Here is a 12,201-nt window from a genome sequence, read left to right on the forward strand (position 1 = left end):
CCTGCCAGAATGCCCTAAGCTTCAGACATGCCTAAAACATGTGAACAAGATTTGCGGGCCCTCCTGCACACCTATCCTCCACCTCTTCAAAAAGCCTGCTCACCCGGGCCACAGTCATGTGTGCCTGGTGAACCACCTTGAATTGTATCAGGCGGAGCCTGGCACATGATGAGGACATGTTGACTCTACTCGGAGCATCCTTCCACAAACCTGCCTCCAGCTCCTTTCCCAGCTCATCTTCCCACCTGCGCTTTACCTCCCCTATCTGGGTTCCCTCCCACTCCATGAGCTCTTTATAATCTCCAAGACCTTCCCTCCCCACTCCTGTTTTTGAAACTACCTTATCCTGTATCCCCTGTGGCGGTAGAAGCGGAAAGGTCAAAATCTGCCTTTGTACTGAGTCCATCACCTGCAGATAGCGGAACCCATTCCCACCCAGCAATTCAAACTCCTCCTCCAAATCTTCCAAACATGGAAAGGTCCCATCGATAAACAGATCCCCCAGCCTCTCGATCCCCGTTCTTTGCCACCTCCGAAACCCCCCCCCCGTCCAACCTCCCTGGCACAAACTGCTGATTGCCACAAATTGGAGCCCACACCGGTGCTCCCTCCCATGTGCTTTCGCCACTGCCCCCATACCCTCAGAGTCGCCACCACCATCAGGTTTGTGGAGTACCGGGCCGGCAAGAACGGCAAAGGTGCCATTACCAGTGCATGTAAGCTTATGCCCCTACAAAACTCTGCCTCCACCCGCTCCAACACCGACCTTTCCCCCACTACCACTTGCTGATCATGGTGATATTTGCCACCCAGTAATAATTCCTGAAGTTCGGTAGGGCCAACCATTTTCTCCCCCCTCCTCGGCTCCGTTCCAACAGCACCTTCCTTATCCACCGGGTTTTGCCCGCCCACATAAACCCAGAGATGACCACCTTAACCCACTTAAAAACGGCCTTTGGTATAAAAATAGGGAGACACTGGCAAACAAACAAAAATCTCAGGAGAACCGTCACCTTTACGGTCTGTACCCGCTCCGCCAGTAACAGCAGGAGCATGTCCCACCTCCGAAAGTCCTCCTTCATTTGCTCAACTAACCGGGCCAGATTTAATTTATGTAACAGCTCCCATCCCCGTGCCACCTGAATTCCCAAGTATCGAAAACTCCCTCCCACCACTTTAAACAGCTTCCTCTCCTGCCCCTTCACCTAGATCACAAATACCTCACTCTTACCCATGTTCAATTTATACCCCAAGAACCATCCAAATTCCCCTAAGATCCACATAATCTCTCCTATTCCCCCTAGTGAGTCAGAGATATACAGGAGTAGTCATCTACATACAACGAGACCCTGTGCTCCACGCCCCTTCCAGCCCTTTGAAGCTCTCAGCACCATCGCCAATGGCTCAATAGCCAAGGCAAACAACAGTGGGGAGAGTGGACATCCCTGCCTCCTCCCCAGGCTCAGTCTGAAATAGTCAGTGCTCACTTGATTCATCCGCACACTCACCACCGGCGCCTAGTATAGCAACCAGGCCCCAGGGTCTTGCCCAACTGCAAAGCCTCCGATCCCTCTGCTACTTCAACAATCCCGATCAAGGCTCCCAGCCTCTCCACCAACCCTTCCTCCACCTTTGGAAACTCCAGATCCTCCAAGAATTGCCTCATTCCCTCCACCCCAAATGACACCCGTTTATTGATCACATTCGCTTTTCTCCCCTCGTTTTAGAGTCTAGCCCCGAATGAAATACCTGCCTAACCCACCCCTTCCTCAGCCCAGTCTGATCTACCACCCCAAGGAATGTCTCCTGTAGCATTGCCACATCCGTCTTTAAGCTCTTCAGATGCGTGAACACGTGAGCCCGCTTGACCGGCCCATTCAACCCCCTCACGTTCCATGTGATCAGCCTTCTCTGAGGGAATCCCGCCTCCCCCCCCCCCCCCCCCCCCCCCCAAGCCAACCCCCTCCCTGCTGATCAACCATAACCCTCCTCAGGCCAGCCCTCGAGCACCCACCGTCATTGACCCCCAATCTGTCTCCAGGAGCCAGTCCCTCTGTCAGCAGATCAATAACCCCCTCCCCCATAATAAAACAACAATCCCAATCCCTCTCAACAAATTAATCACCTGATCGCCCCCCACTGGTAGCCCCGCCCATGGCGCCAAGCATCCTACCCCCCACTGATCTCCCTCCCCCCGCCTGAACATACATCTGCAAACATCACAATCCCCAACAAACACAAAGAAGAAAATTCCATCCCCCATTAAGAACAAAGTTACCCCGCATACGAAACTGAGCAACAGCCCAAAACTTAATGCAAAACAATACATATAAAACCCAAAGAAAAAAGAGATTTAGCAGCATATCAAGAACACGACTACTCAACCCCAAGTTTAATGTCTTCCATCACCTGCCAGTCCCCTGTCCTTAAAGTTCATCACCTCATCTGGCGATCCAAAGTAAAGTTCCTGGCCCTCATAAATGACCCACAAACGCGTTGGGTACAGCATGCCAAACTTCACCCCTTCGTAAAGAGGGCCAATTTCACCTTGTGAAAACTCGCCCTTCTTTTGGCCAGTTCCACACCTAAGTCCTGGTAGATACGCAGCTCTTGCCTTCCCATGAACAGCTTTTTGGCTGCCTGGCCTACCTCAAGATCTGTTCCTTGCCCAGAAAAGTTCATTCGTAGCACCATGGCCTTCGGCGGCTTCCTCATAAGCGCCCTGTCCACCTCCAAGAGTCGAGCAACCGCACCTTCTCGAACATACGCCCACACATGCACCTGTGTCTGATCCCTCGCTGCCGTCCGGCAGGCCAATGATCCTCAGATTCTGCCTGCGCGACCTGTTCTCCAACTCCTCCACTTTTTCTTGCAGCCTCTTCTGCTGGTGCTTCATCAGCCCCATCTCCACTGCCATCGCAGCTAGCTGGTCATCGTGCCCAGCCACAGCCTCCTGCACCTTCTGGATCACTTGGCCCTGGGCTTCCAATCTCTGCTCCACATGATTAATCCCCATCTTAAATTGAATCCACGTATTCCATTCTTTGCTGAGCAAATTCCTCCTGTAGAAAGACCACCAGCTGCTCCGTTGACCACTGGGCCAGCAGTTTCGGTCCCTGACCCTCTGCCATATTCTCCTGTGGCGCAAACTCCACTCCCTTTTTCAACCAACATTCTCCCCTTTTCAGACCACTTCTGGTCCACGAATCCATACACTGGTGGGGAATCCTTCTCCTCTACTTCACCAGTCTCCTGTTTTGTCGATCAAATCCACGTAAATCAGGTAAAAAGGTCTAGAGCAGGAGTAACCACTCCATGGCCACCACCGGAAGTCAAACTTGACCTTGTTATAGAGGTCAGCTCTGCAGAGACTGTCCCCAAGAGAACACAATGGAAACATCAGCCTGCAGTCTCTCTTTGTTCGCTGCCACCCCCTTCCCACGCTCCCCAGCAGTAGTTAGTCTTTCACAGAGCATGCTTCACATTGGATGGCCCACAATTGACCAGCCAGTGTGAAATTGTGTTCTAGGGCTGACCACTGCCACAAATGCATTTCACACCTGCTTCCAGGCCTGCCTGCACGTATAACAGGCAAAAAGATTCAGCCATCATCTTCATTACCACTGTTGGCCCTGAAGTTCTAGATCAAACTTTCCTTGAATACTGACTTCAGAACTTGCATCTTAGTGAAGAAAATGCGTCATTCACCTGCCTTCTCCTTCTATTCACAGGACTGCTTATGAAAATTAGTTCCTGAGTATTGAGGGGAAATCCCAGCATACATACATCCCTAAACCCCTTCCAGCCTCTTCACATCGACCCTGAGGTAGCCGTAGTTAAAGCAATTCCATTCTGTAACAGTAAACCAAGTGTTTCGGGTCTCATCATCTTGGACCGAGATCTCAGTATACATAACAGTACATCCCTTCTGCCCAATGGAGGGGTATGAGCCTGACGAGAAGGTAGCTGGTCCTGTTGCTGATTTTGCTCCTGCTTCTGCTGTTGTTGGTGCTGCTGGCGGCAGTATTACTTCTGCTCCTTCCTTCATCAGACGTGCAAGGTGCTCCCATGCCGTGGTGAAGGCTGGCAGCAGGGATGTGCAGCCGAAGGTGAATCAAGTGCTAAATGGGTGAAGCGCCTTCCAAGACGTTGACAATCACTGGGAAGCGGAGACAGCACTCTGATAGAAAAAGTGATTTGAAAAGCAGCCTCTCATTTGGCCATGGCTTGGACTGTTCAGTTTCTTCCTGCTATGGTTGGGGAAATAGTGCCCTGGCCAGGAAATCAAGTATTGAAGGCTAAAGCAGGCCATTATTGGCTTTTTAACTGCAGTTATTACTTAGTCAAGAGATCCAATTGGATTCCACACTTGCCTTCAATCCCACCCTGCAGAAACCTAAAAGAACTCCTGATGATGTTGGGATCCTGAACTGACATCAATTTCAGAGAATTTAACTCTTCACATGCATGCAAACCTTCTTCCCCTTGAAAGATTCCTCCCAAATATATTACTGACCAAGCAGTCAATCTGTCGAACGACAACTTACATTTGAGCCAAAAGACGGCCATGACATAGGGCAGGCGCACGGAAGAGACAAAGAGGGGGAAATTGGCCATATCAATATCATGGAGAAAACGAGAGGACAGGCACAGGTCGAGTACCACAGTTCCAGTGACAAAGTAGGCTTTTACTGCTCTCAGCTGAGTAGGACAGAATGATTGCCTGTAAGAATTCAAACAAGGAAGAATTAAAAATTTGGGTGGCAACAATAAAGTACCTTTCAAAGAAAAGGGAGAGTAAAAATAAGACAGAATCTGACATGGACTGTGTATGGAAAGAGAACAATCTTATGAAATGGTGGAACAGGTATTATGGGCCAGGATTTAGAGAATACCAAACTATATCATGGCGTTCACCTGACCCACAACTTTGAATAGATTTTAGTTATGGGCAGCACAAGGGCCCACTTACAGGTGTGATGCAACAGAGAACTAAAAGTATTTTTAACCAAAACAATTTTTATTCTATGAATCCAGTTAACATTTTATAAACCCATAGTAAAAATCTTACCAACTACCAACACTGATAACCCCCCCAAAAAGATATAATACTCTATAAGTAATCCTTAGCAACTTTCCTAACAACATCCATAAGCCAAAACACTTTTTAACAAAGAAGGTACGTTTGAATTCGCTACAGAAACAGGTATTACTTTGAAATCATCAAGTGATCTGGAGACATTCTTCAGAGAGAGCGAGAGAGAGATATAAAGCTCCTTGTTTGAATGCAGCTCTCCAACTGAAAGCAAAACTAAAACACAGAGCCAAAAAGAGCTTCCAGCTCAAAACAAAAGTAAAAAGCAGAATCACATTCCAGCTCCACCCACACAATGACATCACTGCAGCCATTTGATAAAACACACTTCTTAAAGGGGCATTCACAGGACACAGGGCCTGAGGAAAAGGGACCACTGATGATGTCAAAGAGAATTGTGCTGAGCTGAGATGATTGTATAATGTGGAGCTGAGTCAGCAAGGGATTCAGGGTACAAGATAGAGGTCCCATGGAGGAGATGAGTTCTTGGAAGCATTCATTTTGGCAAAACGTTTTGCATCCAAAAAACTAGTTTATTATTGCGTAATTTGCTCACAGATCAATGGTCGAAGTTCTTATAATTTCATGCATATTTCACTAATTTTGTACACTACATTGCTATTGATCAGTGAATCTTCAGAAGATCTTTTAAAACCTTTTTTCAAAAACTCTTAACAATTCTTGTAAAGTATATCAAATGTACTCAAATAACATGCTTTCTCTGAAATAAAGCACCTGTCTTTGAATTCTGCCTTATTGTGAAATGGATTGTTCGATCTATATTCTAGTACAAGACCTTCACCAGCACTAGTTATCACTGATGCTATTTGAACCTTATTTCCGTTGTTATTAATGTCAGTACTGAGTCTCACATTTGCTTCTTTGGGAAGATATGGAACTTTGCTTGCCAGGTTGGTTGTTGAATCATTACCAAAATTCAGTATAACCAAGAAGACTGTATCCAAACCATCCTGTTCTCTCACATATGCAAATACATCTGTATCATTCCAAATGTAACACATCCATCCCCTGTGAATAGGCAGTTCATTCTGACGAAGAAAGCTCAGCTCACGGTATAGGGTCAAAGTAGAGTTTTGTTGCTTCATTTCAACCTGTCGAAACAATTATACAGGAAATGATAAACTTCAGGAACGCACATCAGTATAATTTTTAAAAGCGCTTGAATTACTAATCCCCAAGATATCAAATAGGTTTAAATTACCTGGATAGGCAATGTATTATTGTTATTTGTTAAACAATGTATTATTGTTTAACTGACCTTTCCCCCATTTCTGACCAGATGATCTACACCTGGACTTTAGATCCTTTAAACTGCAGGAATACAAGTGTGGCTTTTGTACTTACTTCACTTAATTAGTTTTTCATTTAATCAGCTTTTGTATAAATAACACTGAAAATTGTTTCACTTACTTCAACATTTACTGTAGCATAATTTGGGTGGACATTAAGCCAAGTTTTGTTTGCTGTACTGAAGCCCGCATTAGCACTGCTATCCCATTGCATTGGTGAGCGTTGTGGATCTCGATTTACTGTCTGTAACAAAATTTAGATGGAAATTAAGCTACTTCGAAAAAGTTATTCACTTTTTTAAATTCCCGCTTCTGTAAAAATATTTATCGATAAACTTCATTCATTTTATTTGCCCATACATTTTCTTTAGATTTGCACCTCGTCCAACTTATGGGATGGGAAGCATATTTAATCCATGCCAATCATGTCCCATGTCAGTATAAGGAATACTGTCAGTCAATGAGAATTCAGGACATGGTAAGTGCAAATCTTCAGCTAACAAAATTTGGAACTGACCAAGCTTAGGATGATTATCAATTTACATGTGAATTTTAGGTTTAAGTTTTAATCTCCATTGCAACTTAAAATCAACAAGCCGATCAAGTGAACAGCCTAATTTTTCTATTATATACAACTAAAGAATATTGGGATAAAAGCAAAACCCTGCATATGCAGGAGATCTGAAGTAGGAACAGCAGGCGCTGGAAAAACACAGCCCGTCTGATGGCATCCGCTCCGAACAAGTCATATTGGACTTGAAACGTTAACTGAGATTCTCTCTCCACAGATGCTGCCAGACCTGCTGAGTTATGCCAGCACTCTCTGTTTTTATTCATGAATATTGAGACCTATTTTTGGGTAAGTGACAACCAGACCACAAATTTTCATGTGATGATGTGTTACGGGAAATTTTAACTGGCAGCAGGTTTGGGTGGGCGGGAAGGTAGAGGGAGCAGCCTCTGATGTTATGAGTGTTGCTATTAACTTCCAGGCCTCTTAAACATTGGTGTGGCGGCATCCATTTTTGTGAAGTGGCCACAAATAAATGGCTGGAGACTGTCCAAATCAATTTCATGTAGATCTGTTAGTCAACAGGAGAGAAATTCCATTCCAGCAGTCTAGATCATAGATCAAAGTGCAGAAAGAGGCCATTCGGCCCATCGAGTCTGCCCCGGCCCTTGGAAATAGCACCCTACTTAAGTCTAGACAAGAATAATCTCCTAAATGTTCTAGGAACTTAAAATGTGATCAAATACATACTGGATCAAATTTCCCAAAAGGATCTTGAATATCTTCTTCAGGTACAATAATATTCTCCATTCCTAATTCTTCCCCGTAGTAAGTGGTAGGAGTCCCAGGAAGAGTCAGCAGAAGCATATTGATGACGTTAGTGTAATTTGCACCAACACGGGATGCAATACGGGAATTGTCATGATTTCCTACCTAAAAGTTAAGCATGTAGACTCTTTTAAATAGTATTAAATAACATCATCATTTATAACTTAAACATTGGATGGCAATATCCAGTGTGTTACATTGGTGAACCAATTCTTCTTGCACGTACCTTTAAAAACGTGCAAGTATTCCCAGATAAATCCTGCATTGATTTCTTTACTCTGCTCACTACTTGGCTTACTCTCAAACCAAGAGGAGTTCCCCTGTTTGCTTCAAATTGAACTTTATATTTCCCGAACAAACCAGCTTTGGAGCTTCACTGGGAGAGATTCACAAATGATTGCTGAAACAGATGTTCTGTGCCCCACAAACCAAACACAAGATGAAATGACACCAACTCTTTTCACAATTTAGACCCTGCAGCAAAGGAGAACTTTGGATTCAAATCTTTTTTAAAAAATGTTTTTATTGGCATTTTCATTTTACATAGTGAAACGTTTTATCGAATCAGAGAACTTACAGTGCAGAAGGAGACTCTCCGGCCCTTTGAGTCTGCATCGGCCCTTGGAAAGAGCACCCCAGCTAAGCCCACATCTCCACCCTATCCCCGTAATCCAGCAACCCCGCCGAATATTTTTGGACACGAAGGGCAATTTAGCATGGCCAATCCACCTAACCTGCACATCTTTGGACTGTGGAAGGAAACCGGAGCATCCGGAGGGAACCCACGCAGACACGGGGAGAACGTGAAGACTCCGCACAAACAGTGACCCAAGTCGGGAATCCAACCTGGGACCCTGGAGCTGTGAAGCAACAGTGTTAACCAATGTGCTACCGTGCCTTCCCAATTTACATATTTACAATATATAAGATATTTACAATTTATACAGTTTCTTATGAACATACATGTTTCTTAGGGCAGCATGGTGGCGCAGTGGTTAGCATTGCTGCCTCATGGCGCCGGGGTCCCAGGTTCGATCCTGGCCCTGGGTCACTGTCCGTGTGGAGTTTGCACATTCTCCCCGTGTTTGCATGGGTTTCACCTCCACAACCCAAACATGTGCAGGGGAGGTGGATTGGCCACACTAAATTGCCCCTTGATTGGAAAAATGATTTGGTACTCCAAAAAATATGTTTTTTTTAAAGTACATCTTGATATGTCTTCTCTGCCCCTCCCCCCTCCCTATTCCCTCTTTGGTATCCTCCTCTTCCGCCCTGGGTGTTCTCTCGCTGAGCTCCTCTTCTTCCCTTTTTCCCCTCTTTCTGTGGTTTTTGTTGTTGTCCTGTGAGTTCGGGGGGGGGGGGGCTTCTTGCCCCCTCTCCTCCTCCTCGGATGGTGCACTTGGTCTTCTTCAGGTGGAGAAATTCGCCAGGTCTGCCAGCCGGTCTGCGGCTGTGAGTGGTGTTGCTGATCGCCAGTCGAGCAGGATTCTCCAGCGTGCGATTAGGGAAGCAAAAGCAAGGGCGTCAGCCCACTTCCCCATGTGTAGTTCTGGCTGGTCCGATACCCCGAAGACTGCCATTCTCAGGCACGGCTCCACCCTCACCCCCACAAACTTGGACATTGCCTCGAAGAAGGCAGTACAGAACCCTACAAGTCTGGGGCAAGTCCAGAACATGTAGGCGTGGTTGGTCGGGCCTCCTTGGCACTGTTCACATTTATTTATCATCTCCGGGAAGAACCTGTTCATTCGGATCCTGGTTAGGTGTGCTCTATGCACTACTTTAAATTGCACAAGGCTGAGCCATGCGCAACAGAGGTGGAGTTGGCCCTGCTCAGTGCTTTGCTGCAGAGTCCCCAGGCCACTTCCATCCCCAGTTCGCCCCCCCCCCCCCCCTCCCATTTTCGTCTGGCTTCGTCCAGTGGTAGTCTCACCCTGTCCAGTAGCTGTCCGTAGATGTTCCCGCAGTTCCCCCTTTCCTTACTGTCCATGTTTATCAGGTCCCTTAATAGTGTGTTTCTTGGGGACCTGGGGTATCCTGCAGTCTACTTGCGGAGAAAGTGTTCCACTTGAAGGTGCCTAGGTTCCTGTCCTGTCAGTAGTTCCAGGTCTTCCAACAGTTCGCTCAGTGTCGCTCGTCTGCCCCCCCCCCATCCCCCAATGTAAAAGTCCCTAACTGTTGGTGTCCCCCCCCATCCTGTTTCCATTTTTAAAAAGTGATGTTGAGCATGACTGGTGGGAATTTGGGGTTTCCACAGATGGAAGCCATGGGGGACATCTCGGTTAGACCAAAATGTTGCCTCATCTGTTTCCATGTCTTTAGTGTGGCTACCACCACTGGGCCGGATTTGTATTTTGTCCGGGGGGGGGGGGGGGGGGGGGGGGGGATGGTGGGAGCGCTGCCGTGGCGAGGGCCCGGAGGGTCGTTCCTTTTCCTCCATCCTCACCCATTACATGGTGGGTTCCCATATCCATACTCACACTCTCTGCTGTAGCTGCCCAGTGGTAGTATTGTAGATTTGGCAATGCCAGACCGCCCATAACTTTCCTCCTTTGCAGTGTTGATTTGCGGATTCTTGGATTCTTACACCCACCCCCACACACACACAAACGCCATGATCATTTTATCTATGCTGTGGAAGAAGGCCTCGGGGATGAAGATCAGTATGGATCTAAACAGAAAGAGGAACCTCGGTAGTAGTTCATTTTGATCATCTGCACCCTCCCCGTCAGGGAGAGCGGGAGCGGGTCCCACCCCTGTAGATCCTTTTTAACTTCCTCTGCCAGACTGGTCAGATTCCATTTGTGGATCCGTGTCCAGTTGTGGGCTATCTGGATCCCCAGGTAGCGGAATTTGTTTTGGGCTACTTTGAATGGGAGTTCCTCCAGCTCTGTCCCTCCATCATCTGGGTTCACTGGGAATGCCTCACTCTTGCCCAGGTTGAGTTTGTAGCCCGCGAAGGTTCCGAACTTTCAGGAGCTGCATGATTGCTCTCAGGCCTTTCTGTGATTCTGAGACGTAGAGGAACAGGTCATCCACATAGAGTGAGACTCGGTGCTCTCTGCCTCATCTTTGGATGCCCTTCCAGCTTTTTGCGTCTCGCAGAGCAATTGCCAGGGGTTCAATTGCTCGGGCAAACAGAGACAGTGGGCATCCCTGCAGTGTGCCTCTGTGCAGCTGGAAGTATTCAGAGCTGGTGGTGTTGGTCCAAACGCTCACCTTGGCGGCATTCTACAGGATTTTCACCCAGGAGGTGAATCCTGCCCCTTGCGCAAACTGCTCCAGTACTTCAAAGAGGTACTTCCACTCGACTCTGTCGAAGGCCTTTTCTGCATCCAGGGAGATGATCACTTCTGGTGTTCTCTCCCCGGGGTGTGGTCATTATTACATTCATCAGCCCCCTGATGTTTGCAATTAGCTGCCTACTCTTGACAAAGCCCATCCGGTCCTCTGCGACGAAGTCTGGCACGCAGCTCTCCAGTCTCTTGGCCAGGACTTTCACGAGTGTCTTTGCATCTACATTAAGCAGCGAAATGGGTCTGTATGATCCGCATTGCACTGGGTCTTTGTTTTTTTTTGGTATCAACGCTATCGTGGCCAATGTTAGGGAAGGGGGCAGGGTGCCCCTCATTAGCGAGTCTGTGAACATATCTCTTAGGTGTTGGCCAGGGCTGGCGCAAACCTTTTGTAGAAGTCCACTGGGAACCTGTCGGGTCCCAGCGCCATCCCCCCCTGCATGGAGATGATGCTCTCCATGATTTCTCCCAGGTCTATTGGTACTTCCAGTTCCCGGGTTTTGGATTCAAATATAAGCTGCTACGCTGGGAGAAAAATATTTAAGTCAAACAAGATAGAAAATAAGTTAAAATATACCACCATTGCCAGTGTCCTATAAAAGTTATGGTCAAATTTGTTTGTAGATAGACATACCACCCAGTTTGGCCATTTTCCTGCAGGCATGTTGCGCATCCAATAATCTACAATTTTAAATACGCCATTTCCTGACATCTCTTTATAAAGATCAATAAGGTAGAAGTTAAAAGGAAAGTCAGCTTCTTGTTGTATTGGTGTTCCATAGTACATCATAGTCTTATAAATGTCTTCATTGTCATAGGATTCAGTCATCAAAAATCTGCAAAGATAATATGGCACAGAATTTATTCCATACTCTGTCAAGCAATAAAAAAATAACCTGATCACGACATACTCTTCTAACCTGTATAATTTGAATAAGGTCAAATGTTTGCACATCTAGGGGTAATAATATGTTTGTGTTGGCCTCATGTCAGTATTTATTTTAACTTCTGAAGATCAGGAAGCATATATATTTAAACCAGTCAGCTAAATTACAGTCAGAAGGAATTCTTCAAGGATCCATAGAATCTTTATAAAGGACCCAGATATTAGGCAGGTACTGGGGTTATTCCAGGCTCCAGGAAATTAAAGCCGACATCATA

General features: G+C 46.5%; 1 protein-coding gene across 1 annotated transcript in view; it reads right to left on the reverse strand.

Moving 5' to 3' along the window:
- Positions 1-5,607: 5,607 nt before the first annotated feature.
- LOC119974511 (neutral and basic amino acid transport protein rBAT-like) overlaps positions 5,608-12,201 on the reverse strand; it is a 34,358-nt gene continuing 27,764 nt past the window's right edge. The window contains exons 7-10 of the mRNA XM_038813453.1: positions 11,675-11,876; positions 7,667-7,849; positions 6,527-6,649; positions 5,608-6,207 (exon numbers count right to left, since the gene is read on the reverse strand). Coding sequence (XP_038669381.1) covers positions 5,767-6,207; positions 6,527-6,649; positions 7,667-7,849; positions 11,675-11,876 — 949 coding nt within the window. The 3' untranslated portion in view covers positions 5,608-5,766. The remainder of the gene's footprint in view (positions 6,208-6,526; positions 6,650-7,666; positions 7,850-11,674; positions 11,877-12,201) is intronic.

The sequence above is a fragment of the Scyliorhinus canicula genome, chromosome 1, assembly GCF_902713615.1.
Source record: "Scyliorhinus canicula chromosome 1, sScyCan1.1, whole genome shotgun sequence".
NCBI classification, from domain to species: Eukaryota; Metazoa; Chordata; class Chondrichthyes; order Carcharhiniformes; family Scyliorhinidae; genus Scyliorhinus; species Scyliorhinus canicula.